This window comes from Lepisosteus platostomus, chromosome 25 (assembly GCF_059453375.1).
Source record: "Lepisosteus platostomus isolate fLepPlt1 chromosome 25, fLepPlt1.hap1, whole genome shotgun sequence".
NCBI classification, from domain to species: Eukaryota; Metazoa; Chordata; class Actinopteri; order Semionotiformes; family Lepisosteidae; genus Lepisosteus; species Lepisosteus platostomus.
The window spans coordinates 6155272-6183218 of record NC_142635.1 but is presented as its reverse complement, the minus strand read 5'-3'; the positions used below and the strand labels follow the sequence as shown (position 1 = coordinate 6183218).

The 27947-nt window shown below is 52.4% G+C and overlaps 4 protein-coding genes across 6 annotated transcripts; 2 read left to right on the top strand and 2 right to left on the bottom strand.

Annotated features, from left to right (window-relative positions):
• Positions 1 to 91: 91 nt before the first annotated feature.
• Positions 92 to 8785, top strand: il4i1 (interleukin 4 induced 1). Of its 2 annotated transcripts, none has more exons than XM_088619479.1 (7): positions 92 to 200; positions 2794 to 3008; positions 3729 to 3838; positions 4251 to 4452; positions 5101 to 5175; positions 6137 to 6273; positions 6854 to 8785. In XM_088619479.1, exons 1-7 carry the CDS (start codon positions 125 to 127, stop codon positions 7614 to 7616), a joined length of 1578 nt encoding a protein of 525 aa, XP_088475605.1. In that variant the 5' UTR covers positions 92 to 124; the 3' UTR covers positions 7617 to 8785. The 2 variants fall into 2 exon arrangements, with proteins under 2 accessions (XP_088475605.1, XP_088475606.1); XM_088619480.1 differs by having other exon boundaries at positions 168 to 283.
• A 1448-nt stretch (positions 8786 to 10233) lies between these two features.
• On the bottom strand, positions 10234 to 15643 carry LOC148640964 (uncharacterized). Its single transcript, XM_088619486.1, has 2 exons — positions 14667 to 15643; positions 10234 to 11798 (listed from the first exon to the last, which is right to left on the bottom strand). The coding sequence occupies exon 2, from the start codon at positions 11789 to 11791 to the stop codon at positions 11144 to 11146; it is 648 nt and encodes a 215-aa protein (XP_088475612.1). The 5' UTR covers positions 11792 to 11798; positions 14667 to 15643; the 3' UTR covers positions 10234 to 11143.
• A 150-nt stretch (positions 15644 to 15793) lies between these two features.
• On the bottom strand, positions 15794 to 17727 carry timm8b (translocase of inner mitochondrial membrane 8 homolog B (yeast)). The gene is made up of 2 exons (XM_088619502.1): positions 17509 to 17727; positions 15794 to 16588 (listed from the first exon to the last, which is right to left on the bottom strand). Exons 1-2 carry the CDS (start codon positions 17626 to 17628, stop codon positions 16421 to 16423), a joined length of 288 nt encoding a protein of 95 aa, XP_088475628.1. The 5' UTR covers positions 17629 to 17727; the 3' UTR covers positions 15794 to 16420.
• Positions 17728 to 18192: 465 nt separating this feature from the next.
• On the top strand, positions 18193 to 25928 carry sdhdb (succinate dehydrogenase complex, subunit D, integral membrane protein b). 2 transcript variants are annotated; one of them, XM_088619500.1, is made up of 4 exons: positions 18193 to 18321; positions 19026 to 19136; positions 20103 to 20247; positions 24433 to 25928. In XM_088619500.1, exons 1-4 carry the CDS (start codon positions 18273 to 18275, stop codon positions 24596 to 24598), a joined length of 471 nt encoding a protein of 156 aa, XP_088475626.1. In that variant the 5' UTR covers positions 18193 to 18272; the 3' UTR covers positions 24599 to 25928. The 2 variants fall into 2 exon arrangements, with proteins under 2 accessions (XP_088475626.1, XP_088475625.1); XM_088619499.1 differs by having other exon boundaries at positions 18194 to 18321; positions 20100 to 20247.
• Positions 25929 to 27947: the final 2019 nt, after the last annotated feature.

Sequence of the window (27947 nt, the reverse complement as noted above, 5' to 3'; positions counted from 1 at the left end):
GTGATTTTACTATAAGCCCTAAACCAATCCCTTTTATAAAATTCCACTTGTCTGCTATACCAGCCTTGGTTTCGAGATGGCTGTGATAACTTTCGGTTTCCTTTCCACCATCTCCAGACTATAAATGATCAGCTTCGGAGACGCGCAGTACCACAACCGCCTCAAGAGCCGGGAGGAGATGCTCGGGAACAGAACGATTTGTGAGTGAAAGATGTCTTGATCCGTAGATATCGCCTCTCTTCCTGTTTCGGATACTGGACTAAGTGAAGTGGGGCTGAATGAGGTTTGTAGGAAGGGAGTTATCGTAGAAGACTTTTGTCTGAAAATATTCTTAACGTTAAGAATGCCGGAATGAACCCACGTGAATCTGTGATAAAAATCCGTCTTTCCGTTTGAGTCACTCTGATCTCAGACGGCACCGGCCAATTGCATTGAACTATAAACTTAAAAAAAACGCTTTAATATAAACTTTAATGCCGTTTTGATAAATGTTCTTTTTTCCATGCTGCGTTCCAGTCCTCCTCGCTGTAGATGCACCGTTTCTAAAGCAGCGCAACTAAGTCTAAGACGCGAGTCTAAGACGTCTAACCCGGCACCCTTTACGGACATTGAGCAGCCGTTGGGCGGGTGTGTTCGGGCTAATACTTGATTAATCGATACAATCAGGGCTGAACTCTCGGGAGTTTTTTACGTGGGAAAACAAAACGACGGGTAATTGTTTTGCTCTGGGAGCCACACAGCGGCTATTTACGGCCAAAGCCGCCGGTGACTGGCCGGGGTGGACAGCGAGCCCCTGCTGGCCAACAGGTCCCAGCTCGTGGTGGTGGGGTTGGTGGCAGAGGAGCGCGCCGAGCCAGGTGCGCTCAGGTTCGCCAGGAGCCCGTCGAGCTGTTTCCCGCTCAGGCGACCGAAAGCTTTTTAAAATATATATATAGAAGAACAGCTTTTTAAAAGCGGTAGCCAGTGTTAGTAACTCGAAAGGCTGAGACAATCCTTTAATTTGAACCAGGCTTGTAAGATGTCTCAGACAGGTCTGTGTTACTCCAGGAAAGGACTGGGGATTTTTTTTATTGATGCCCGTGCGTGTGAACCAGAATACCTACTGGACGTTGTCGGGTTTGACGAGCTGTCTAAGAAAAGAGAAAGTGCTGGAATCCCCGAGGCTCCTCAGAATTGTTCAGACGAAAATCACTAGTTACCGGGTTTGTGCGTTTAATTCAATTAACAAGATAGGGTTTCTCCGAAGTGGCTCTTTGTGGCACAGGGAATGTATGTAATCAGATTCTATTTATAATAATCAGAGGCAGATCGCGTTACAAATCACATTGGTTTTTTTTTTTAATTTGAATAATATATTTCGCCTTTTTAAAGCACTTTCTACGTCATTTCACGGCTTGGGTAAAGAGCTTCAAACGGTCCGTGTCCTCCAGGGACTGTTTGGAAAAAAATGTTTTCTAGTTAAGGTGGATGCCGTTTATATACCCAATACCCGAAACCGTTCCGTTTAAAAGAAGGAAAATATTAATCACGCGGTGGAACAGATTCGGGTTTGTGATTTTAGTTTTTACAAAGCAGCGGACCCTGAACCTGCTGTTCGGAGGCGAACGGAGCCCTTTTCCTGTTTGAGAGAAGGGGAACCGACAACGTCCGACGATGAAGAAGACGCTCTCTTGTGTCTTTTCCCTTCTGTCTTGGTTTTCCTTGAGAGTGTCATTTGTGCCTTTCTTTAAGAGAGTGAGTGTGTGTGTGTGGAGGGGGCTCGGCCCGTGTAGCCCGTCTGGCTGGTAGAGACTAGTTGATCCCAGGGTCTCCTCCAGTCCTTTCCCGAAGGAAACCCTTCAGCCTTACGGCTGGGTGTAGCTTGCTTGTTCCTCCCGTTCTCGCTTTTAAACGCTTCTGCCCGTGTCCCCTGGTTTCTGTTTCGCTGTTCATTCAGAAGACGTCCGCTGGGCTGACTGGCAGTGTTTTGAGCCCTCTGTAAACCCCTTCAATCTCCGTTCAAGACTCAAGAGGGTCAGTTCTTTCAGCCCATAATGAGTCGGGGATTCCTTAAACCCTGGATTTATTCCAGAGCACCGCTGTATAGAGAAGGACAGAGGTCACTGTCCTGAGCAGATTAGAGGTCAGAATACTGACCGGGACAGAAGCCACTGTCCTGAGCAGGTTAGAGGTCAACATACCGACCGGGACAGAGTGAGATATTTTCTATCATACAATAAAATTTGTACTCCAGATGAGACTTTACTAGACTTACTATACAATTTTGACATAACCTCCCTTGATTTAAACGCCACACCTTTAACTACAGTATATATCCTGGCATTTTATTTCTGTTTAGTTGATTCCCCACATTTCCTAGAAGAAATGACAGGTCGACGTCAAGTCTTTTTCATAAGTAGCCTCTCCTAGCTCAGCCTTTCCCATTTTGGATTTAGAATGTCCATTTTTATGACCTGCGTGCAATGGCTCACCGGGGTCTACAGTTTGCCCAGCAGGGAATGTGACCCACGCCTTGCTGAATTTCCCGTGCTGCTCACTGATCTGAACTTGCTGTCATCTGCAGAACGGACTAGTCTCCAGGCTGTTCTGGAGTCCAGATCACTGATGTAAATTAGGAAGAATAGTGGTCCTAGTACAGATCCCTGGGGGACTCCACTATTCACATCACCCCAGAGTGAGCCTTCACCCCTTTCCTGTGGCCCCTGCTTTCCGACGGAGGAACATGATCTCGTTGTCCAGTTCCTGGACTGGACGTGCGGTGACCGCCTGCCCTGTGTGTCCTCGTGTCTGCAGGGCTGCTAGCCGCCTGTGCGGCCCTGACCGGCGCGCTCCAGCACGACGCCGGGGACCCCCTCGCCAAGTGTCTGCAGGACAGCGACTACGAGGAGCTGCTGGACATCGTCCACAGGGGGCTGCCCCGGGCACGCACCCCGTGCCACATCGCCATCGTCGGCGCAGGCATGGCCGGACTGACCGCCGCCAAGCTTCTGGAAGACGCGGGACACAAGGTGAGGCGGCCGCCACCCTTCGGCGTGGGCGTGAGTCTCTGACGACCGGATAGCCATGTATATAGGAGTCGTGTGTAATAATAAAAAAACTTTATTTTATTTATTAAAAGGCGGCTTCTCAAAGCGCTTTGCAGAATGACAACAATAACAATAAAAAATGCACAACACATGCAGTGAAAATACACAGTGAAAGGAGACAGCAAATGGAGGTACCGAATACAGCAGGAGCAGAGGGGTATAAACAGAACCAGTTTAGTAAAGGCTCTTCTAAAGAAGGAGGTTTTGAGTCTGGATTTGAAGGTGTTTAGAGAAGGTGACTCTGAAATCCTTAGGGAGAGAGTTCCAGAGCTTTGGGGTGCAGCAGGAGAAGGCCCTATCACCGACAGAGTGTAGACGGGCTTGGGGGACAGACAGGAGACCAGAATCAGAAGAGCGAAAACTGCGAGGAGGGGAGGATTTTGAAGTCGACACAAAACCTGATAGGAAGCCAGTGCAGGGACTCCAGGACAGGAGTAATGTGACCACTTGCACTAGACCTGGGCAGGATTCTGGCTGCCGAATTTTGGACATACTGGAGTTTGTTCAAGGCGGGTAGTGTGTACTAGTGACCTCAGCATGCACACGTGGAGCCATGGCTCTGTCCTTCCTGATCCATCGCTCCTTCTCAAAGCTCGTCTCGCACCGCTGCCTGGGCATTAACCATTTGTCTGCCGCCAACAGGTGACAATAATCGAAGCAAGCAAACGCATCGGGGGCAGAGTGGAGACGTACAGGGACAAGAGTGGGTGGTATGCTGAACTGGGGGCCATGAGGATACCCAGCTTTCACAGGTAGGGCCCCACATCACTGTACTGTCCAGGGCAGAGGCCACTGTCCTGACCAGGTTAGAGGTCAGAATACTGACCCAGAGACCACTGTGCTGGGCAGGGCAGAAGTCCAAGAGTGTTTGACTCCACAATACTAAAATGTATGTTTCTGTGTCGGCAGAATAATCTGTGCAGGAGCTGAAAATGGATCGTGTTGATGTGAAAATAGAACTTTATTTCATCCTCAGGTTCTGCCGCGCTTGTAGGATTCTGGTGTCAGTTCTGATCGCGTGGTTCTTTAAAGCAGCAGGAGCTAGCTTTTTTTAAAGTCAGAAATGAGCACAACGGTGATTCAACGTCAAATAATTCAAAATACTTTGTTCTTCAAAACATTGAGAATGGCAACTAAGCTGCAGAGATCTCTGTCTTCTGGCAGGATTCTCCTGGCGATAATTGAGAAACTGGGAGTGCCAGTCAACAAGTTCTTCCAGGACGACATCAACACCTACTACTATGTCAACGGGGTGAAGAGCAAGACGTACACAGTGGAGAACAACCCCGATGTGCTGAGGTACCCCGTGAGTGCGCGGGAGAGGGGCAGGAGCGCCGCCCAGCTGTTCGACATGGCCCTCTGGAAGGTGAGGGGGGGGGGGGGGTCGACACCGAGGGAAACCCCGTTCTTCCCCTGGCTAATAAACGGGGTTCATCCAGCCTTCACAGGAGACCAGGCGGGAACCTACCGGCTTATCTGTTACGTCATCGATTAGAGCATTAACTTAATGCACGAATCTTAGTATTAATTAATACTGATTACGATTAGTGCACAATCTCATTACCTATTAATGCCGATTACGATTAGTGCACAATCTTATTACTTATTAATGCCGATTACGATTAGTGCACAATCTTATTACTTATTAATGCCGATTATGATTAGTGCACAATCTTAGTAGTTATTAATACCGATTACGATTAGTGTACAATCTTATTACTTATTAATGCCGATTACGATTAGTGCACAATCTTATTACCTATTAATGCCGATTACGATGAGTGCACAACACACTTAACTTAAGTAGCTCAGGAAGAAGGCTCCACAGCCGAAACGTTGTGTTTTCTTTCTTCTATTTTCAGCCTGGAGTAAACCCATTACTTGTTCCTTTGCACACTTAACTAAATGCTCATCGTATAGTATCAGACTTACTTCTCACATCCTCACTGCTTTTCTATTGCTTTGACACAGGTTGTTATCTTCACCTGCAAACTCTTTTTTGTTGTTGTTGCAGATCAGGGATGACTTGAAGAAGAGCCACTATGACTGTAAGAAGATTATGAAGAAGTACGACGCCTATTCCGTGAAAGTAAGAGCTGATTCAGTTCAACAGCAGCAGTGTCGTGTACGAAAGTCGTAGACTCTCACTCCTATTTAAACTATTCTGTTTTGCTTTCTTATATTTTCCAAACTCTTGCCAGGATCTGGGCAAGGGTTGGTATTCAGGGCTGCTCACGGTTCTATTTTTTTATTTTCGAGAAACAGACAGCACAATTTTAAATACAGATGACATTACACATCAATCCTTTTATAATACAAATCTACCACTGTACATCACACAGGAAACTTTAGTCTACTCTTATCTGTTCTCTTAATATTTTACAATTATTTTACTTCTAAACAGGACTATATACATTCACAATATGGAAGATATATACATCTTTTATGACTATGAAGAGGGGAAAAATTATGTTGATATACATTCTTAATTCTAGTTTCAGGTATTCTGTATCTCTGCAAATTCAGACCTCAAAGGCTTAATGTACTTAAATGAAAATCCAACTGGCCAAAATATAGAACCTCGAATATAAAGGGTAAATTTCTTTCAATATATGTTTTCCAAGGCCCCATGTAAATCGACCCAGAAAGGTCTTATTTTAGAGCACTCCCAGAATATACGCCAAAGATGACCTTCTTGGGTTTCACAACATTTAGAATTTTCCCCAATATGGTGTGCCTTCTGCTTCAGAGTAATTAAGAATTTAACAATATTTTTCCAGCAAAACTCTCTCTCAATAAATGGGAATGCATACCTTCGCAGATTTTAAACCACTCTTCATGTGAAATCTTATCTTTATTTTTTGCTCGCAGTTTTTAGTGCAGGTTCCTGCTTTGTTTTCTGTGCTACTTCCAGCGACCACGAATGCATGAAGCAAGTAAATGAGGTTCTGTGATTATGAACCAGAGATAGGCTGCTTCCTCTGGGTTTTTCTGCAATGGATAACCGGGGTAGTAGACAGGGCTGATTGAACTCTCCTCGTTTCCTGCAGGAATATCTGGAGCGTGAGGGAAACCTGAGTCAGGGAGCACTGCAGATGATTGGGGACATTCTGAATGTGGAGAGCTTCTTCTACACTGCGCTGACCGAGACGCTGATGATACAGGCCGACATTAACGACAACAGCACGTGAGTCCCCCTGCCATCACAACAGTGGAGGGTTGAGGGATGGGGGAGGGTTCACCAGCAGAGCGACTGGTGCGACGTGCTGGACGCCCGCGGGCCTGCTGGGATCTCACCGGCAGAGCGACTGGTGCGACGCTCTGGACGCCCGCGGGCCTGCCGGGATCTCACCGGCAGAGCGACTGGTGCGACGTGCTGGACACCCGCGGGCCTGCCGGGATCTCACCGGCAGAGCGACTGGTGCGACGTGCTGGACGCCCGCGGGCCTGCTGGGATCTCACCGGCAGAGCGACTGGTGCGACGTGCTGGACGCCCGCGGGCCTGCCGGGATCTCACCGGCAGAGCGACTGGTGCGACGTGCTGGACGCCCGCGGGCCTGCCGGGATCTCACCGGCAGAGCGACTGGTGCGACGTGCTGGACGCCCGCGGGCCTGCCGGGATCTCACCGGCAGAGCGACTGGTGCGACGTGCTGGACGCCCGCGGGCCTACCGGGATCTCACCGGCAGAGCGACTGGTGCGACGTGCTGAACGCACTGTCCTTCTTGACCGCGGCTGAGATCTGGTCTCCTCTCCCTCGTGTTCTAGGTATTCCGAGATCAGCGGCGGCTTTGACCACCTGCCGAACGCCTTCTACCGAGTCCTCAACTGCACCATCCTCCTGCAGTCCAAGGTGACGCGCGTCAGGCAGAACCGGCGCGGCGTGACGGTCTTCTTCGAGGACAGGAGGAACCCCGCGGTCCGGACGAACATCACCGCCGACTACGTCCTGATGACCGCCACGGCCAAGGCCACCCTGTTCGTGGACTTCCAGCCGCCGCTGTCGGCCCCGAAGATGGCAGCCCTGCGGCAGGTGCACTACTCCGGCTCCACCAAGGTCATCCTGGGCTTCAGCAAGAGGTTCTGGGAGGACGACCACATCCGGGGAGGGAAGACCATCACGGACCTCCCCTCTCGGTTCATCTACTACCCCAGCCACGGCTTCAACGGCACCTCGGGCGGCGCGATCCTGGCGTCCTACACCTGCTCGGACGAGGCGGCGCGCTTCGAGGGGATGAGCGAGGAGGACCTGCTGGCCATGGCCCTCGGCGACTTGGCGGAAATCCACGGCGACTTCATCCGGCCCCTCTGCACCGGCGGGAAGGTGAAGAAGTGGGCCTCGGACCCCTACAGCCTGGGGGCGTTCGCCATCTTCACCCCCTACCAGCAGACGGACTTCGCCTCCCTGCTGTTCCAGAGCGAGAGGAGGGTGCACTTCGCCGGAGAGCACACCGCCACCCCGCACGCCTGGATCGAGACCGCCATGAAGTCGGCCCTCAGAGCCGCCAGGAACATCAACAGCCAGCAGTGACTGGAGCCACCCCCCTGGAGTCTTTGCACTTGAACCCGGACTTTGTCAACATTGGCGCTGGCCGAATCTTCACGATAGAACTTCGGTAATCCCTCGGGCCCTGTTGCTGTTGGCCGCAAGGGCTTAGCTCCTCGGTACCCCTCTGGGTCAGAGACAGTGCGCCAGGGCTCTAGGGTGGCCGGATCCTCCGTGATGGTTAGACAAGGCCAAGGGCTGAAGATTGCAGCCACGGCCCGCAGGGCCTCCGATCCTGCCTTCCTGGGGGGCATTCCATCCCTCGGATGGGACGTAAATCTGAGGTCCTGACTCTCTGTGGTCATTAAAAATCCCAGGGCGTTTCTCGAAGAGAATAGGGGTGTTACCATAGCGCCCTGGCCAAATTTATCCCTGGCCTTTACCAGTCATGGCCTCCTAATAATCCCCATCTCTGAACTGGCTTCATCACTCTGCTCTCCTCCCCACTGAGAGCTGGTGTGTGGAGAGAGGACTGGGGCATCATCCAGGTGGGGCTGCACACTGGTGGGGGTGGAGGGGATCCCCATGACCTGTGGAGAGCTTTGAGTGGAGTGTCCAGAAAGGTGCTAAAGAAGTATAAGGAATTATTATTAACATCCTTTGCTGCAGAATCTGCTGATCTGAGATCTGACCTGCAGAGGTCAGGAGTTTCTCTTCTCGTCTGTATATTTTTCACATTGACATAATGTCCCATCGGTGTTTGGGAGCACATGTGTCCGAGGACCAGGGCTGTCCTTGAAGCTGAGACTGGGCGGGAGTTTTTTTCACACAGCACAGTGACCACGTGCATTTTGACAAATTTAGATCAGCATTTATAGTTTTAAAAACATAAAATGAGCCGGAACTGCCTCAAACAACAACGACAATGCACTATATTAGTATTCAATGTTTTTTTTTAAACTGAAAGGAATTCCAGGGTTTTGATTTACATAATTATGAATTTTGACATCCGATCAAACACAACACACAGAAATGCAGCCAAATGGGATGCAGGTTTCATGGTCTTTGATGGAGGAACAGAAACGGTACCTAATGTGGACAGGAAATTAAATAATCCAATAGCAAAAAACACTACCAGGATGTTTGTTTCAATGCCCCTGTATTCATGTTTGTTTTATTCTTGTTTGTAAATAAAATACATCCAAACTAAACAACTGTTTGTGTTCATCTTGTGAGTGATTCAGTACTGCATACCAGCAGTCCAACAAGCAAAGGGACACAGAGAAACAAGCTCTGAGGGTGTTTTCTGTTTCACGGATACAGTATAGTGTCTTTATTAAACAATTGCAGAGCCCGTCTATCAGTTAGTGATTGCTGGCGGCACAGTGTTTAGCATTGCAGCCTGATAGTGCTGCCAGCCTGGGTTCGATTCTGAATCTGGGGTGCTCTCTGCGTGGAGTTTGGGCTATATGTTCTCCCCATGTTCGCCTGGGGTTCCTCGAGTCCAGCGTACTGGGAGGTTAATGGACTTTGTTCACGTTGGCCCTGGGAGTGAGGATGCAAACGTCAATGCCAGATCACCGAGGAGAGCCCAGACAGGGTTTGAATACCCTCAGAGCAGCTGCTCCAGAGGAAGAGCTCACTATAGCCAGGTGCTCCGCATCACTGTCTCCACGGCGAGCAGGGCACAGCAAAGGTGTGGCTGCCGCCCGCTGAACGGAGCCCCCCCCGAGGAGAACAGCGAGGGTGGGCACAGCCACACCCTGCCGTGGAGCTGCAGGACAAGCGCAACACTTCTGGGACAACCAGCCCTGGTGTGAGTATCTGTGTCTGTGTGGGCCCTGCGATGGACTGGCGTCCCATCCAGGGTGTGCCCTGCCTTGTGCCCATTGCTTGCTGGGATAGGCTCCTGACTTGAATGAAGTGGTTAGAAAATGGATGGGTGAATTCCCACCCTGCCAGTGAACAGTGTTTCCAGAAAAACAAACAGACGAGGGTAAGTCGCTTTCAAATTTAGCCCCCCTTTTTTTTTCCTTCACCTGATCGCAGCTTGTTTCCTGCGCCTGCATGCAAACTGGGACCGTGCACTTGAGTCGGCGATGTCACGAATGACCAATAGCTTCTGACCGCCCCCGCCCGCTCGCCCACTGTATGCTGAAAAAGCGCTTTGTGAGCCGCAGGGACTGGGATCAACAGGACAGAACATTATCTGACCTCTTAATAAAAGGGGAAGTGCAATGCTATCTTTAAATTCCGGGGTTAGAAAGAATCAGCATTGATGAGTGCATTTCAAACCACAATAAAAGTCAAATGAGCACAGTAACTTGTAAAACCAATTTACAGCCCAAAATAGATGGAATTTATGTGCAGCTCCTTGTTCTGAGATCCCGGTGACGTTAATTAATACATTGTAAACAAGCAAGCTTGTGAATAGATCCCTTTTAATCCAATAGAAACATTGCTCTGAATTTCAGGATGGTTTTGCTGATAAAAGAAACGAACTTGTTAACTCTGCATGCAGATCACGTTGGGAATATTTCTGCTGTGAAATGTCTGCTGCACAACCTCTACTTACTTACAGTTAAAAAGAAAACGATACAAGTGCCAATATGTATGTGCTCTTATTCTCACAGGTAGGAGGAAATGAGACTGGCTGCAAACGTTTTAAAAACAAGTTAAATTCAGTTTTATTTAAAAATGCATTAATTCGTCCATCGAGTCAAGAATTTACAAGGTGTCTTGAAAGGGTTTTTGCTCTGAGGCAGTATTTATTTCACCGTGTCTTAGCGCCGGATAATCTCCAGCCCTGTGTTGAAGAGCACATTTGATTTTTAAAAATAAAATAAAAGTAATATATTTAAAGTAAAGAACATTCCCTCTTTATTCCACACTACAACACCAAGAAAAGAAAAATTCAAAACCAAAATCCAAACGGGACATTGTAGACTCCTGACTGCAACTGTCCATGCATTTTAATTATTTATTTTATTATTAATATGATTGTAGAATGGCAAAATATCCGTACCCGAGGTGACCCAAAACACAAGGCAAAATGACTCTATTCGTTTCCCTGGAGCTCTCAGATTGTACAATGTCCAGTTCTGCAGCTCAGCAGATCCTGATGAATGTGGTATGGAGACGAAATGGGTGAGAGGCTGTTTGGTGGAACTGGCCCAGCTGAGAGAACAGCAGCCTGACCGTAAGGATGAGGCTGACCGACCCCCCCCCCCTCCACTTTCATGAGGAATGAGCCAGGGAGCAGCTCCAGGAGTGAAGATGGGGCAGCAGGAGGGGTGGCGAGAGAGATGTATTGTAAACACGTGGGAGGTGACGTTATGATGTGATGGGGCCTTCCTCCTGAACGCCTGTTAGAAACTCCAGAAAGGTTTGTAAAAGGATCAGATGAGCGAGGAGTGACTGGCAGCCGACAGAGCGCCTTCCCGGAGGCTCGGGCCCCGGCCGATCGAGATCAGCGCTCTCAAACGCTGCTCTTGCTCCGCACGCTGCTCGTCATTTCTACCCCAGGAGAGCGTGCAGCGCATCTCCCCTGCGGCGCCGCAGACCGCAGTACTTCACTCCGCCCGCAGAGGGCGCCGCTTCTTGCAGGCGTGCTTGCTCTGGAAGGGGCAGACGGCCCGGCCGCACGCCCAGCAGCTCTCGGCGGGATGGCGCCCGGCCGCGTCCCCGTGGCACAGCCGGCAACCGCCCCCCGGGGAGCCCCCCCGGTGCCCCCGGATCATCCGGCGGAGCTCGCGGCGGGCGGCGGCGTCCGCGCAGCAGGCCACGTCCACCAGGGCGATCCGCCGGGGGTCCCAGACGCAGTCCTCCTCCCGGCCGGACTTGATGCTGCTGATGCGGCTGTGGGGCGGCACCCAGGCGGAGTCGTAGCCCTGCTGGTGCCAGGTCTTCTGCAGCGGGTGGTCGTCGCGGTCGATCTTCTTCACCCTGCCCACGCGCACCTTCAGCTTGAACACCACCTTGTCCTGCCGGCCCGCGCCCAGCGGGTAGCACTTGGCCTTCTCGATGTTGCGGCTGACGTAGACGCCGGCGCCCAGCAGGCCGTCCCCGGAGCGCCGGAAGCCGGCCCGGACGATGGCCTTGGCGTGCGCCAGGTGGGTGCCGTGGTACATGGTGTAGGCGCGGCCGCTCTGGGGCTCCTCCTCGGCCCGCAGGCGTCTCCTGTCCTCCAGGACCTGCCACCCTGAGAAGGACAGCGTCATGCCGGGCCTGCGGGAGAGAGCAGCAGTCACGCACCGCTCACAAGATCCACACAGACAGCGCCACACTGGCAGGAAGAGCTCTTTCCGGACCCTGTGCAGACGGCACAATCCAGGGTGGAGTGAGAAAACACGAGGAAAACGGGCATGGAGGAGACGGGGATGAGAACGGGGGGGTGTGTCCGTGGAGTGCTGGTGGTCGGGGGAGGTGTGGCCGAGGTGAACGATCCAGGGAGGAGTCAAATGGGAAATCCAAAACTGCGCAAAAACTCCAAGGCCAGGCGATCCATCCGAGACAGACGATTAAAATCCAGAACCGGGTCGGGACCGGCAGGGGGAACGGGAATTAAAACCATAACGGAGCCAGGCGCATCCAGGACCCGGGCTCGCGTGATGTGGGAACCGATGCAGAGCCCGGATTGGCGTCAGCGTCTGGCTTTTAAGGGGGAACCGAAAAAGGGGGCTGGAACAGGAGGCAGGCGCGGGGTGGATGAAACCGACAAGGAAGGGCTGGAGCGCCCTTAAGAGGAGGGGTTTGCGGTCGTGACACGCACATACCGCCGCAGGAGCGTCAGAGCACAGCCTGGCTGTGCCTCAGAGGGGTTTCCGCGGGTGCTGCTGGGTGCCACTCTGATTTCGAGTCCGCATTGGGGTACTGTTTCTCTTCCCCCAGGGGTCTCGCCCTCTCCAGTCTGAGGGCACTGGGCGCAGAGACAAGTCTGCTCTGCCTCTTCTCTTCGTCGGAGGTTCCTGGGCGAGAAATGTCCAGGGCACAGGCAGGAAGAGAAGAGGGTTTCTCTAGACTGTAGCCTAGGGGCCCTGAATTGATCAGGGGCCCCTGATTGGCCGGGGTATTTTTTTTAAACGGACCTGTGTGCCCCCATTGGTGAATAATTTGTGAACCAATGATTGCTGAGATGCAATGGGTTCGCAGTTCAGATTCATTTTGGCGGATTCACCGGGTGATCTCGGGTCCACGTTTACGGTAGCCAGCCTCGAACTGTGCGCTAGAAAATATGAGAGGTGGGCGCAAAAACGAAAAGCACGGCGGTTGAAAGAGCAGTGTGAGCAGGATCGACTTAAAAAGATCCCCAGGCTGACTGGTTATTTCAAGTTTGCGGAGCCGGACCCCGCTCCTGGGTTGACGAATAACGTTGCGGCCAGTGCTACAGCAACCGCGGTTGAAAAGTGAGCTGCAGCGGGCTCTGGCCTGGGCGCAGTCTACATCCACGCCGCTCATGGGGACGAGCCCGCTCCCGCAACGGGATCACAGGAACACGAGTCGGAGGCAGAGCCATCCGAAACGCCACCATCCCCACAAGACCAACGAGCCGTGTCCGAGCCGCCTCAACGACTGTTGCTCCCGCTGCCGTGGGGCTTCACAGAGGCCGCAACACCGGCTCCCGCTTCCTATAGCTCGGACCCAGCACGCTGGGGGTAAAATAGATGAACAGAGGCGGCCATACAGGGCTAAATTGGGTCCGAAATCGTGTCAGAACCAAGAGGCGGGTGTTGCAGCATCGGAAAGACAACATAAACACCAAAAGAGGTATTTCTCTAAAACCCTCTTCAAAAGAGAACTCGGAAATGGCGAGTGTGCGTCAAGAGAATGGCTGCTGTGTCCCCCTTCGAAGGGTAGAGTTTTGTTTCGCGTGTGAATTAGCTGGGGACGGCGATGGTCACTCCGGACTGACCGCAGGCTATAGTGACCGGGAAACTGCCGCCGCAGGCTTGGCTGTACACGGAGTGTCGGAGAGCCATAGAAAGGCTATGGTCGCATTCAGTACGTTATGCGCTGCGCGGATAATGGTCTAATAGATTCAGAACTAAACAGTTTGACAATGAATACGAGTATTGGACTAACGTCTTGAAAACGGTGGGTGCAGTGTTGACGTTTTTTAGCAGAGCGAGGGCTGCCTTTTAGGGGACGCAGCGAAAAGTTCGGGCGCCCCGACAACGGGAACTTCATGGGTGTCCCCGAAGTTATCAGCGAGTTCGATCCCTTCTTGAAAGCCCATGTAGAAAAAATAGTGAAAAAGACTGATTTGAGTCTGTTGACTGCAATGGACTTCCACGAGTCGGAGTGTCCTGCTGTTCTTGAAATAATGCGCTCGAACAGGGTGGTCATGGGTCTCTGCTGTGCTGATCTTGTCGATGTGTTGCGTCGGTTTCAAAGTAAGCGCATGATTTCTGTTGTCAGCTCGCAGGTTGGCTGTGAATCGGATTTATTGGCTGTATTGCTGTACCTGCATTACAGGCTGTTGTAGTGTGTGTGTATCTGGGCTCCCTGTGTATGTTCCCTGCGAGTGCCGCCTTACACTCCGTTTGAACCGGCGGTAGCGGGCTCTTACTCCGAACGCGTCACTGAACTATTACAGAATTTTCTCTCGCTTTTTTTCTGGTAATGGGATGGGTGGGGTGCTACACAACGTGTAGCCTAGGGGACTCTGATCACCTTAATCCGCCACGGGCGGTAGGTCACTAGTGTTTCAGTCCCTGCGCTCAACACGAAGCGGGAGGAAACAGCACGTCGCCATCAGAGGAAACCTTGTACGCGCACCGGAGGAATCCCCGCCGACCACCCTGCTCTGTCTTCTCCGCCGCCCCTCCGGGGGGGGGGCACCGCCTAGACGCGGTGACCGTTCGCAGTTCAGTCTTTCCAGCCGCGCACAGTCTGAAATGTTCACCTTTTCGTTGTGGACAGACGGCCCGGGTGGTTTGCGGTCGGTCCGAGCAGGAACGCTGGTCGTGTCGGACACCGGCGAAAACGGCGGTGTGGACAGTTCGAACGACTCGGTCAACGAGGAATAAAAATCTAGCAGAAAAGTCGCGCGTTTTAAAATGATAAAGTCGCATTAACGACAGCAAAGTCACTCACCCAAACTTCAACGCTGCCGGTCTGGCTTCAATTACGAGACGTAGTTTCGGTTTCGGGTTCTCGGGTTTGACGTCGCCTCTTGGATGAGCCACGCTTGCCTGTGCACATCTGGCACAAGTCTGGCATTCCAGAGGTTACAGACAGCCACTACCGGCGTTATGGCTTTTAATCGCAAATATGATTAAAACATCACAGAGCCTCAAGACGTTTAAATTAAATGTCTGGAATGTCTATACAGAAATTTCGCCATGGGTTGTAATCCTAAAGTTTTCCGCAAGGGGGTGAACAAGACGCGCGTCTTTACACAAAGAGTTGTGGGAGTGTGGAACAAGCTGCCCTGTCATACTGTTGCCATTATATAAAGGCTGGAGAAAAAAGATGCCAGTTAACTTAGACAGCACGTTTGGGGGCTGAGGGTAGTAAAAGTAGCACCCGAAGAAAAACCTTTCCTGAAAGCTGTTAAAATCCACACAGACGGCATCCTGGAACATGATCGAAACAAGGACCCAAGAGCACCAGCTGCTCCCCCGTGTTCCTCTTCATTTCGGTTAATTTCTTAGCAGATGACTAATGTTTATTAGCTTTGCTGCATCCCAACACTGTGGCCCGGGGTTAGATTGTTGGGGTGCTGTCTGCATGGAGTTTGCATGTTCTGCATGGAGTTTTGCAAAGTCCTACTGAAAGATGAATTGGTTTCTGAGAAAACTGGCCCTGGTGGGTGGGTGTGTGTGGGTGTGGGTGTGTGTCCTGCCTCGTGCCCACCGCTTGATGGGAGAGGCTCCGGCTCCCAGATAACCCCACTGTGGAAAAACCGGATAGTGGATGGATGGATGACTACTGATTACAGCTTTATTCTGCAAGACTGAAGCACCTAAAAAAACTAAGATTTCAGGTAGAAAAGCGATAGAAATCTGTCAGAGGTATTGCATTTGATGGTCTTTATTGAATTTTGAGTCAAAATGGAAACAATCAGGACAGTGAAAGACAGGGAAACCAGTTCCCTCACCTTCTGTCTGCTGGAGAGGTTCCTGCTGCAGTTAATGTTCATCTGAGAAATAATCCGGGGTGGAGAGCCTGTCCAAGGGAAATGACTGTATTTGTGAAATAAAGAGGAAAAAGCACTTAAAGGCTTTTGAAGCATGAAGACATTTTAATCTTCTGAAAACTGACTTGACATCAACTCCTCCAGCTTACTGACAAGGTACACCAGCCGTGTTTCAATTCCCACAGTGACTCGACGCACGCTGGGCGGGCTCCGACTGACTGATCAGAATCTGCCCTCGTGCGATCAAAGATGCCATCAAAAGGAAGCGGGATCTCGCCTCGCCAGGCGGAAGCACCTCAGGAATGTGGCCCTTTATCCGGGAGATGATTTTTTTTCCCCCCCAGGAAGAGAGAGGATCCTGTGGCCACTCGCATGGCGAGAGAGAGAGGTCCGAGACGGCTCCGCTCGAGGTTACAGCAGCACCGCCGAGACACCTCCACCAGCCTGCAGCACGCATCGGGCCCTGGGGTCACACTCCTGTCACACGCTGGGGGCCAGAGTGGAGATCCGAGACCGGCCCGGTTCAAACAGGGTGTCCAGAGTGGAGATCCGAGACCGGCCCGGTTCAAACTGGGTCCAGAGTGGAGATCCGAGACCTCTAGGTGTGGCGGCAGTATGGGCGTCACAGGTGGTGCAGGATAGAGTCAGGGGTGTGCCGGCTGCCCCCGTCCCGCCGGACCCCGCTGGGCATGGGGTCGGGGGGGGCGCCTCAGTGCGCCCCTTTCTGCACCATCTGCGAGAAGCGGCTGGTGATGGCGAGGGTGGTGTCGATGAAGCGCTCCACACAGTTCACCAGGCACGTCTCCGTCCTGGAGTCCAGCTTGGAGCCCGGCCTGTCCACGCACTTGTCCCAGCACACGTCCGTGAAGTTGTGCACCTTGGTTTCGAGAAAGGAAGAAGAACACAATCACAGAAAACCTGCTTGCACACTGCTTCACTAGCACAGCGCTGGTGGCCCTGCGTCACTGATTCACTGATTGAGAGCAAGACACACCAGCAGCCATATCACCCTGCAGCTCCCAGCTGGCAGCCCCACTGGAGCTCAGCAGGTGTGAGGCTGGCCAGTACCTGGATGGGAGACTCCTGGGAAAGCTAAGGCTGGTGCTGGAAGAGGTGTTAGTGGGGCCAGTAGGGGGCGCTCACTCTGCAGTCTGTGTGGGTCCTAATGCCCCAGTATAGTGATGGGGGCACTATACTGTAAAAAGTTGCCATCCTTCAGCTGAGATGTAAAACTGAGGTCCTAAATCTCTGTGGTCAAAAATCCCAGGGCATTGCTTGAAAAGAGTAGGGGTGTTACCCCGGCATCCTGGCCAAATTTCCCCCTAGTTTTTACCAATCATGGCCTCCTAATAATCCCCATCTCTGAACAGGCTTCATCACTCTGCTCTCCTCCCCACTGAGAGCTGGTGTGTGGGGAGAGAACTGGAGCATCATCCAGGTGGGGCTGCACACTGGTGGGGGTGGAAGGGATCCCCATGACCTGTAAAGAGCTTTGAATGGGGTGTCCAGAAAAGAGCTCTATAAATTTAGGAATTATTATTAATTATTAAAGTCACCCTTTACTGCACTGACTCGTTTCTCACTCCTCCCCCTGTCCTGCAGCGCCGTGGGGCTCCTGCTCATCCCGCTGGTGGGAGATGATAAAACGTGTCGGTCCCCTGGGGTGCAAGGCGCTGTATAAGTCTAGAAAATTCTCACGGCTCCAGAAATTCCTCAATCGCCACCCCAGTGGCTGTGCTCGCTGCTCCGTGGTGACGCCCGGCCTCCCGCCCACCGGCCCGCCGGCAGCGCACTAACCTGAGCCTGAAACTGTGCCTTCTGCTGCTCCACGGCCAGCAGCCGCTGCAGCTCGGCGGCCTCCGCCTTCTCCAAGCCGCTGGCCGAAGCGAAATCCACACCCGAGTTCAGATCGTCCATTCCTATCCCGTAACCTTGGAGGACAAGACCGCAAGGGTGAGCAACGACCTTCCCCCGGTGCTGCACAGCGGAGCGTAGAACCACGTGTCTCCCCAACAGGAAGTGGAGCGAGAGCTCGAGTTCATATTCATGAGCTTGTCGGAGCGCGGGGTGGAGCCGGCAGGGCCGGTACAGCGTGCATCTGAGCTCATTAATACAGAAACAGAGAACTTAAAGAAGTGCATTATTGCTTTCTCTAGCGAGGACAGGCTGGTTATTTTGTATTTTATTTAGGTTATCATTATTGTGAATTGATTTGCAAGAAAACATCCTCATTCAAGACGACTCGCTAACATTATGTGTCATTTATCATTTATATTTATAAAATTATGATTTGCTATCAAAGAATGAAAATATTCGTATTTTCTATTCTTTATAGCGGCTGTAGCCTTTTTGTTTAAAAATAACGCACGTTGTAATGACATTCCTAGACTATAATTTAGAGAATAAAGCCATTTGCGGCGTGGGCGGCACGTCATGCTTCATTCATGGATTTTATTCATAAAAAGCGGAAGGACAGGCCCCTTGCCCTCCCCTGCTGAATTATTAATCGGGTTGAGGGAGTGCTTCCGGGTCAGCTCTGTGACCTTGATGAGGTGTCCATCATGGCGGCTCTCGTGCGGTTGAGTTCTGTTTGCAACAGAGGCGCTAGATGTAAGTTTTAATAAAGATAATCTCCTTGCGGAAGAAAAACTGTGCTAGTGTTTGTCGGCTTTAAACGCTTTTCCTGCCTCGTTGCAGAAAAGGGAAGGTGTCGTTGTTGGTTTTATTTCCTTGAGCTGTCTTGTGTTTCAAGTTCAAAGTGACAGACCCGTTAAATCTTTCTTGTACTGGTTGCTACGTCGATGCCCTTCTCTCGTCTGCGATATTTTCCGTGTTTAGGGGAATGTTATTTAAAAAAATAAAATCTATCAAACCTCATTAAAATGTTAGCCACCTCTTATGAGATGCAGCTTTTAAGTAAATCACATGAATCAACACAAGCTGGGGAAGGTCTCGTTTTTGGCTTTGACGGTTTGTAAAAGTTAAATAACCCAGGTCAAGTTTCCTTGCTCTTCGTCAAAAGAGCAGACACCGTCGTTTTAAGTGTGCGACGGCAATCTAGTGTGGACTCCGTCTATAGCAGGGGTTCGCAAAGTCTCCATACGTCGCTTCTCGTTGTTTTAGATCTTGACCAGACCCACCGATGTAAAGATTGGCCTGTTCTAAAGTAACCCCACCTTAAAACCTCAAATTTAAAACGACACCAGAGGAGCGAGCTGTCAGTAACCGGTGGCTCAGCTGTTATACTACAGTAATTGCTCTTCAGTGAAAGTAGTAGAGTACACGGGGAGTAACGCGAGTGCTTTGTTTTCCAGCTCTGCTTTTCTCGAATTCCCTCCTCGCCCGCCCGCTGGTTTCCACAAGGAAGAGCCGCGACCCCCCCACCCTGCTGGCCGCCCAGATACACCTCTCCCCGGCACACCATGGTGAGTCCAGAGTCTGCGGGTCAGGGGTCAAAGTCTGCCGGAACTGGGGTGCCACTCGTTCCCGAAATCCCAGCAGCAGATCTTGTTAAAATCTTTTAGGGTTTAATGGTGAATGAAAACAGGAGTGAAATGCATCTTTGAGAACTGTATAAACCCAAGAAAGGCTATGAAAAAATGGGCACATGTGGTCAAAGATGCTCGTCTGACACCAGTTGTGGTACGTTAACTCGCGAGTCACTGTGTGGGCAAGAACTGTGTGTTCGTGTACATCATCATCATCATCGTCAAGCTCCATAGCGGTGTCTACAATGCGTCGCCAGTCGCATACATCATCATCATACGTCATACATCGCAGCATATATCATGGGGGGATTTTTAATACCAAATTCTGCTTTACTGTTAAAGTTTTGTAGTCAGACTTCACATATATGCCCACAACACTGCCAGAGCTGTCGGATTGCCATCAGGCAATCTCATCGAAAAAGAACAGATTCTTTGGAGTAGTGGTGATGTTTTTTTGTGTCCACTAGAGGGCATACTCGTGACATTCAAAAAAACCTACTACCTGGCTTTTTGTCCCCAGAAGTGTTTATCTTTGTTTGCTGCAGAAACCAGTCTTCTCACTGAGATTGGTTTCACAATATCATGGATGCTGTAATTTTTCCTCCGGTTCAGAAGCTCTTTGACTCAGTGACTTCATTAAGCACAAGGTATGTGCTTAATGAGCCAGAGTGTAAACCCACAAATTGATTGGGCACCGGTTTTGCGTCTTTCCCATTGTAAGACCCATGATGTGTGACGGTGTCATTGATGCCTGAGTCAGCCCCTGATATCTTCAGGTTGCTAGAATGCCAGCAAGCAGTTTGATGTATCTGTGTCTGGTGTGTGTGCGGGCTGTTGGGCAGAGGTGGAGGGGTGTCTGTACCAGCCCTCTGAGCCCAGACTGCTTTCCTGTGCCCCTAGCAGCCGGCTCGAAGGCGGCGTCTCTGCACTGGACGGGCGAGCGAGCCCTGAGTGTGGTCCTGCTGGGCCTGCTGCCCGCGGCCTATCTGTACCCGGGTCCGGCCATGGACTACTCCCTGGCAGCGGCTCTCACCCTCCACGGGCACTGGTAAGACCGCGATCTGCACTCTGCATCCCCGCTCCCCGCGATCTGTGCCCCATGCCCCGCGATCTGCGCCCCGTTCCCCGCGATCTGTGCCCTGGGATCTGCATCCTGCACCCCGCTCCCCGCGATCTGTGCCCCAGGATCTGCATCCTGCACCCCGCTCCCCGCGATCTGTGCCCCAGGATCTGCATCCTGCACCCCGCTCCCCGCGATCTGTGCCCCAGGATCTGCATCCTGCACCCCGCTCCCCGCGATCTGTGCCCCGGGATCTGCATCCTGCACCCCGCTCCCCGCGATCTGTGCCCCGGGATCTGCATCCTGCACCCCGCTCCCCGCGATCTGTGCCCCAGGATCTGCATCCTGCACCCCGCTCCCCGCGATCTGTGCCCCAGGATCTGCATCCTGCACCCCGCTCCCCGCGATCTGTGCCCCAGGATCTGCATCCTGCATCCTGCACCCCGCTCCCCGCGATCTGTGCCCCAGGATCTGCATCCTGCACCCCGCTCCCCGCGATCTGTGCCCCAGGGTCTGCATCCTGCACCCCGCTCCCCGCGATCTGTGCCCCAGGGTCTGCATCCTGCACCCCGCTCCCCGCGATCTGTGCCCCAGGATCTGCATCCTGCACCCCGCTCCCCGCGATCTGTGCCCCAGGATCTGCATCTTGCACTCCGCTCCCCGCGATCTGCGCCCCAGGATCTGCATCCTGCACTCCGCTCCCCGCGATCTGCACCCTGCAGCCTGCACTTTGCGCCCCGTGCCCTTTGATCTGCACTCTGCAACCTGCGCCCTTAATCCTGTGCCCTGTGATCCCTGCGCCCCACACCACTGCCACACTCGTCCTGTGTTCCCCTCTTCCTCCGCCTGCTGGGCTGGGAATCCTAGGTGCCGGCTGCGGTCCGCCCGACTCCTTATCGTGACGCGGCTCTGGAGCTTGGGTTGATGGTGGGTTTGCTCTCTCTGTGGTGCCCGGGTGCCTGGAGGACAGTGGACAACCTGCTCTGCCTGGAGAGCCCTTGTCATTAGTCACAATCCAGCACAGGAAGGGCAAGCAGACACACTCCCAGGATTAAAGGGATATCCCACACTCCCAAACTCGAGGAGCTCAATCTCAGGAGTCCTGAGCAGTGATGAGGTACAAGGGGACCTGATCCCAGTCTTCAGAATCCACAGAGACGTTGGCAAAGTGGACCCAATGGACTTCTTGCGGATCAACAGTGAAGCATCAACCACAGGACCCAAATGGACGTTATTGGGAAGTGTTTAGTAAACCTGGAGGCACGTGTTGGGAAAGGTGCTATATAAAAACAAATTGAATCGAACTTCTTTACACAAAGGGCTGTGGGAGTGTGGAACCAGCCGTAGATGGAGACGGTAGCAGTCAGGTGCGTTTTTTCAGGGAAGTTTCCCAATCTGGGCTGAAAGTATGAATGTCCGCTTCTGAGTTTAACGGCTGAGGGCCTCCGGGCTTTCAGGGGCTCCTGACCTCTGCTGTGTGTGAAGTCTAGTCCACCGGGTTCAGCTGTTTGTTGCTTCACCTGGCCCTGTCTTAAACAGGCGGGTTGAAAGTTAACCCCCGTGGACAGGTGCGCCAGGGGAGGAGCATGGCAGCAGAAAGAGCTGGGTTGCTCATGGCAGGCAGGAGGAAGATCGGGAGAAGACCAGCAGGGAAGGGAATCAGCGATGCTCAGGCTTCGCTACAGAATGCTTGGGTCCTGCTGAAAGGGGGAGAGAGCAACAGCTGCCTTTCCTTACTTCCCAAAACCTGGCTTTGAAGCCGAGTTTGAAACGGAGTTTGTTCTTTTTCTGGGCTGGGGGAGTCTGTGTGGCAGATAAGTGGTGATCATGAGAAGGTGACAGGGTGGGGAGCAAGTTGTATCATGACACCGATACCTGTTTTACAGATTCTTTCTCTTGGTCGAACCGGGTGGAACAATTCAGCACCAGTTCCACGCTAGAGGCTTGGAGAGCCTGCAGCAGCTCATTCCTAGGTGCACCAGTGTTAGTCTGACTGGTTTCCAGTTGCTCGTGCAGAGTCTTGGGTTGCCGTTAATAGATGAGGAATAGGGAAGTTACAGAAAATACCGTACAGGTGCAGGTCAATATTATTAATACACTTGTGTACGTGTGGTGTGCTGTGTATATATATATATTCATGTTCTGTGTGTAACACAGCATGCACGCAAGGCTTAGATAGAATTTAGGTAGTTACACGTGTGGGTTTAATTTCATGTCTATATTTTAGAAAAATTCCAGTAGCTGTATTTTCAGTAATGCTATTTTTTCTTTTTATAATTTTTTTGTTCCATTAGAGCAGGAAATCAGCAGGGTGCTACGGTAGGATGCCTGTTACCTCTGAATCGCGGGCTGGTTCTGTTTTGTTTTGGTTCTGGTTCTGTGTGGGTTTTCTCTCGGGGCCCCGTGACTGGTTTTGTGGGGCCGGATGGGCCAGTGCCGAGGCTGGCGCTGACCCGATCGTGCCCAAGACTGTGCGTGGAAGTGGACGAGACCGTCGAGGTGTAGCCATCTGAGCCGGTTCACGTCATACCAGCTGCCAGTTTCCTGCCCGGTATCTGTGACAAGTATGCTGGGGCCGCTGTGTGGCGTTAAACTCTGCTGCCTTTCATTTCCTTCAGTAGAGCACCTATCGTAAAGCCCGAAGTGGATCACCTCACTTTGCGGTGGAAGTCTTAGTCCTGTCAGGGCTGTTAAGCTCGGCCTGCTGCCTCGGGGGTACCGCGCTGTGAAGACTATCAGTACCGCGTATCAGTATCAGAATATCAATATCGGTATCGACAGCAGCAGAAGCCAACCTGTCTGTGGGGGGAAAATAATAAGTAAGATGCAGTGTTGAACCCCGTGTGTTATTTTTGTAATATATGTAAATATTTTATATTAAAAAAAACTCTTTAGTTTCCTAGCTAAAAATCGGAAAGTCCGAAAGTTTGCAAAACAGGCAGGAAGCCAGTGAAGTCCAGCAGTAAGCAGAAGGGGACTTGTTGCAGGAGCTAGACCACCTGAACGGGCCACGCAGGCCATGCTTCCTGGTCGGCGTCCGAGTCGAATGCCTGGAGATCGGCAGCGTGCTGGGAAACTGGGACTGCCCTTCCTGCAGAATCCGAATTGAGAGCTGGGAGAAATGTCTGGACCTGCTGCCTGCTGTTTCCCTTTTTACACAGTGAGAGTCACACAGTCGTATAAGAGGAAGCCACAACAATTGCAGATATTCCAGCAGAAAAAACATCAGTAAGATATTTTCTTAGTTTCAATTGTTTGCGTACCAAGAGATCATTGTTTCAAAACAGAACGTCTGTTACCTGATGAAAGGGAGGCGTGAGCGATTGCAGCGATCAGTCAGATACTCACCAAGGCTCAGGATGATTGTGAGAACAGGGCCTGTTGTTCTCTTCTCAGAGCACAAATTTCTTTACTGCCCTCGCCCTCAGACAGCCTTTGCAGCCGAGCTGCGTTGCCTAGCCGACGGCGATGAGCTTACGGAGCACCTAAGCGCCGTTGTGGTTTGCCTCTGGATCCATCTGGATCGGCAGATTTCTCACAACCAGACACCTGGGTTCACAGCGCCGACTGAAGGCCCCCAGCGCCGTTACATTCTGATCCATGCTGGCAGCCCCAGCCCGGCAGGCAAAGAGAGGGGCTCTCCGGAACGCCCCCAAAACGCACGAGTCTGGATTACTCTTGGGGTGCGGAACTGGTTCAGCCGGGAGCAGCCGGCCGCGATCCTCAAGTGCCCTGTGATCTTTCCATGACGCGCTGGTGCGTTCCTCACCTCCTTCCCTCCCTCAAACACGTCCGTGCAGAAGTGCTGATTTGCATGGAGCACCTCCCCGACGCCCATCACCCATGTGCTGGGCGTTCAAGCCTGTGCAGCACCGCCGGAGGTCCCCATCCACCCAGGGAGGAGGGCGCTTGGAGGTGCACGAGCTCAGAGTCAGCCGCCAGGGAGGGCGGTTGTTTTGCGTTTCCTCTTCTAAGATTGCTTGGCTCACTCTGGGCACATGCTCGCCAAGCTGGCGCTGAGCCGGGCACAGTGCAGCTGACTCTAATATGAGGGGGCCTGTCCTGGCCTGCCCTGTGAAAGCCCTCTCTGCTCCATAGCCGTATGAAATGCGCTGTGCTTTCTGGGTCCCTCCCCCCCCCCGACCACCATCACCAGTTTTGTCTTGTTCGCAGGGGTTTGGGCCAGGTGGTGACGGACTACGTCCACGGAAGCAGCTCCATAAAGGTGGCCAACGCCGGCCTCCTCGCCCTCTCGGCGGTCACCTTCGCCGGCCTCTGCTACTTCAACTACCACGACGTGGGCATCTGCAAGGCCGTGGCCATGCTGTGGACCCTGTAGCGGCAGGGGGCCGGGCGATCAGGGCGCGTGACCCGGCTCCAGCCGACGGCACGCTCCTCCTGGGCCTTGCCCTCATCACGTTCTCTTTGGACAACCTCCACAGCGCTTCAGACGTGATTTGTCTTTCTTTGTTAATGTTATCCGAGATTGCTTTGTTTAAACGTGAAGGAAGTTCGCCAATCAGGTCCGTCTCAGGGGTCCGTTTGGAAATCGTCTTGCGTTTCTGCTGATCAGAAGTGGGGTGGGGGGTGGTATTTAAGAATTGAAAAATGCTTTAATCGGCAGCAGCAGCAGCACCAGCGAGAGGCAGGAAATAGCTGAGCAGACAGGAAACGCAGAGTCGTTCTTTGTTAAAACACACTCCTGCGAAGGGAAATCAGTGGCGCATGGTCATATACATGCAGCACCTCTTCATGAAAACATGTACAGCAGATCTAAACATTATTTGCTTTTTGCAAATCATTTGGGGGGGTTTTAACGGAGCTCAGTTTAGGACCGACATCCTCTGGCGTTTATTTTTCTTGATTTCTGATTCGGATACAGCGTGGGGGGTATCGTGTGGCCGCGGTTTCTAAGCGAGTGACAGCCACACGGGGCGTGAGCTCTGGCTGTCCAGCTCGCTGCCGTCCCTGATCGCCGTGTTGATGTTTTCAGCAGCTGGCCAGCAGTCTCCTCCTCCTGTGGTTCCTCACGGCCCCCGCCGAGTGCTGGACTGCAGCTTGATTGTTCGCCTAAGGTGTTTTCAGGATATCGGTGTGCAAGCTGATTAGCGGTACCAGGGATTGTTGGGGAAGTAGACTGCATTTGCACTGCACTACATTATTCATCAGCTCTTGACAACACACCTCATTTTGCAAAAGCAGAGCCCCTTCAGCAGGCTCCCGCCTCGCTCGGGGACCGTTTGGGTTCCTAGGGCTCGCTCTGTCATCCTGTGGAGCGGGTCTTGGGCGGGATCGCGGCGTTTCCAGAGCGCGGAGGTTTCGCTGGATCTGCGAGCTCTTCCTGGCCACTGAGCTCCATCCATCTGTTTTCAGTGGCAGCTCCCTCCTTGGAGGGTGTGTGTGTGTGTGTGAGAGAGAGAGAGAGCCCACGTGGACACGGGGAACACGCAGACTCCACCCATTCGGACCTAGGACCCTAGAACTATAAGGCACTTAATGTCTCACCGCCATGCTTGCTGGAAACCACAGTATACGCTGAAAAGCTGCAGCGTGCCCACTAGAGGAGGAAAGCAGCAGAGAGCTAGCAGTAGGAGTGTCGGTTTTCGTGTCTTATGATTGTTCGCAGGAACCTGCGTCTTCGTTTTTTCATTAAAACGTTTCAGAAAGTCGAGCTCGTCTGTGTGCAGTGGCTTTCGTCTCGCGAACACAGGACCCGTCTGGTCATGCCAGGAAGGGTTTGGTTCGTGTTCTCGCGGTTGTTCAGTTCCAGGAAGGCAGTCCCCCGTCCCCCCCCCATTGGCCTGGTCCCAGAGGAAGCAGGGAGAAGCCCGGAGGAGCGGTCTGGAGGCCGGGAAGCAGGCCCCAGTGCGTCGGTTCTGCTCCCGTCTCGGTGTGTCTCCGGGCCTCCTCGCAGGAAAACCGCCAGGGCCCCGCCCGCGTCCATCGTGGCTCCTCCGCGGTGGGCAGTGCCAGTTGTGTCCTCTGCCTTGCCGGTCTGTGAATCTCTGTTGCGACTCCAGCGAGGCGGCTCGATCTTTCATGTCACTCCAGGTTAGAACAGATTTCGCCGGGGCCTGGTCTTACACCGCCGCATAACTCAAGTGTGCTTACACCCGTTGGGGAGCGGACCGTGCCAGCGCCTTCGGCAGGAGCGCGTTGGCGTCGCCCTGTCTGGTCTTGAACCACAGCGCCACCAGAAGCAGAGGGAGGAGGGAACGGGGGCCAAGTGCTGTGCTGTGACACCACCTCCAACGTTAATGCATTTCATGGCGCTTGTGCATATGAACAGTAAACTGACTGGAAATAAGTCATTTCCATTGTGGGGACCTGCTGGTTTAACAGAGCGGTGGCACTGTGGCTGAGGATCCACGCTTGATGCCGGAAGGTTGCCGGTTCAAATCCCACGGCTGGCAGAGGAGTCCTACTCCTAAGCAAGGCCCTTCACCCCAACTGCTCCAGGGTTGCCGTATAAATGGCTGCCCCTGCGCTCTGACCCCCAGCTTCTCTCCCTGTCTGTGTGTCTCATGGAGAGCAAGCTGGGGTCTGCGAAAAGACAAATTCCTAATGCAAGAAATTGTATAGGGTCGATAAAGTGATCTTATCTCTCTTATCTTAAGATGCACAGTAGAACTCAGCAGAAAGCTAAATACACCTTAGTTCAGGCAGGGAGCTGTGAGGGCTGCAAAGGAACAGGTAAAGGTTAATTCCATGAGGAAAGGAAAAGAAAACAGACATAACTTCTCTTTAGTTTTCCTTTCGGTATGAAATAAACCTTTATCTTTATCTCCTTTAAATACACCTGAGTTTATTTTGATGTGTCAGTTCTGAGCCTCGGCTTGCTTGTTTGTTTTGTACCATGGCAAGCCTCCATCCACACTTCTAAAGGCAGGAGAGGGAAGTGAAAGTCATTCACCCCTCTTCAGTAGCTTCCTCTTAACTCTGAGCTGTGACGGGGAACTGGCATCTGTCCCAGTCAGAGCGGATGGGACAGGGACTTGGAGTGCAGGGGCCTGTAAGCTTTCAAGAGGTGTTAGTGGGGCCAGTAGGGAGCGCTCACCCTGCGGCCTATGTGGGTCCCAATGCCCCAGTATAGTCCTTAGGTCCTCGGTTTTATGTCTCATCCGGACTCTCTGTGGTCATTAAAAATTCCAGGGTGTTTCTCGAAAAGAGTAGGGGTGTAAACCTAGCATCCTGGCCAAATTTCCCCTGGGCCTTTACCCATCATGGACTCCTAATAATCCCCATCTCTGAACTGGCTTCATCACTCTGCTCTCCTCCCCACTGAGAGCTGGTGTGGGGGGAGAGGACTGGAGCATCATCCAGGTGGGGCTGCACACTGGTGGGGCTGGAGGGATCCCCATGACCTGTTAAGAGCTTTGGGTGGAGTGTCCAGAAAAGCGCTATATAAGTGTAAGCAATTATTATTATTAATTAAGGTTTCCTATCGTGAAAGAAAACCAAAGGCTTCTCTTCAGCCGACTTGGCTGGGTGGCCCGTTCTGTTTCCTGAGACATGTCACGGCCTCCGCCCTGCTGAGTTCCTGAACGAGGGCATCACGCCCTGCTGTTTCTGTGTCTGTTTCTACTGTAGCCCCCCAGAACCGAGAGCAGCATGGGCTGGAGGTGACAGGCGCACCCCCAGTATGACACCTGAGCTCTTTCGAAAACACCTGTTTGGTTTGATTTGAC

What these genes read in the sequence shown, in the direction of transcription:
- sdhdb (XM_088619499.1), top strand. Translation starts at nt 18,273, where the DNA reads ATGGCGGCTCTCGTGCGGTTGAGTTCTGTTTGCAACAGAGGCGCTAGA. An exon ending in TTGCAACAGAGGCGCTAGAT is followed by an intron (nt 18,322 to 19,025) that starts GTAAGTTTTAAT and finishes TTTGTTTTCCAG; the next exon opens with CTCTGCTTTTCTCGAATTCC. An exon ending in CTCACCCTCCACGGGCACTG is followed by an intron (nt 20,248 to 24,432) that starts GTAAGACCGCGA and finishes TCTTGTTCGCAG; the next exon opens with GGGTTTGGGCCAGGTGGTGA.
- il4i1 (XM_088619479.1), top strand. Translation starts at nt 125, where the DNA reads ATGATCAGCTTCGGAGACGCGCAGTACCACAACCGCCTCAAGAGCCGG. An exon ending in TCGACATGGCCCTCTGGAAG is followed by an intron (nt 4,453 to 5,100) that starts GTGAGGGGGGGG and finishes TTGTTGTTGCAG; the next exon opens with ATCAGGGATGACTTGAAGAA. An exon ending in GACATTAACGACAACAGCAC is followed by an intron (nt 6,274 to 6,853) that starts GTGAGTCCCCCT and finishes CTCGTGTTCTAG; the next exon opens with GTATTCCGAGATCAGCGGCG.
- timm8b (XM_088619502.1), bottom strand. Translation starts at nt 17,628, where the DNA reads ATGGACGATCTGAACTCGGGTGTGGATTTCGCTTCGGCCAGCGGCTTG. An exon ending in AGGCACAGTTTCAGGCTCAG is followed by an intron (nt 16,589 to 17,508) that starts GTTAGTGCGCTG and finishes CTCGAAACCAAG; the next exon opens with GTGCACAACTTCACGGACGT.
- LOC148640964 (XM_088619486.1), bottom strand. Translation starts at nt 11,791, where the DNA reads ATGACGCTGTCCTTCTCAGGGTGGCAGGTCCTGGAGGACAGGAGACGC.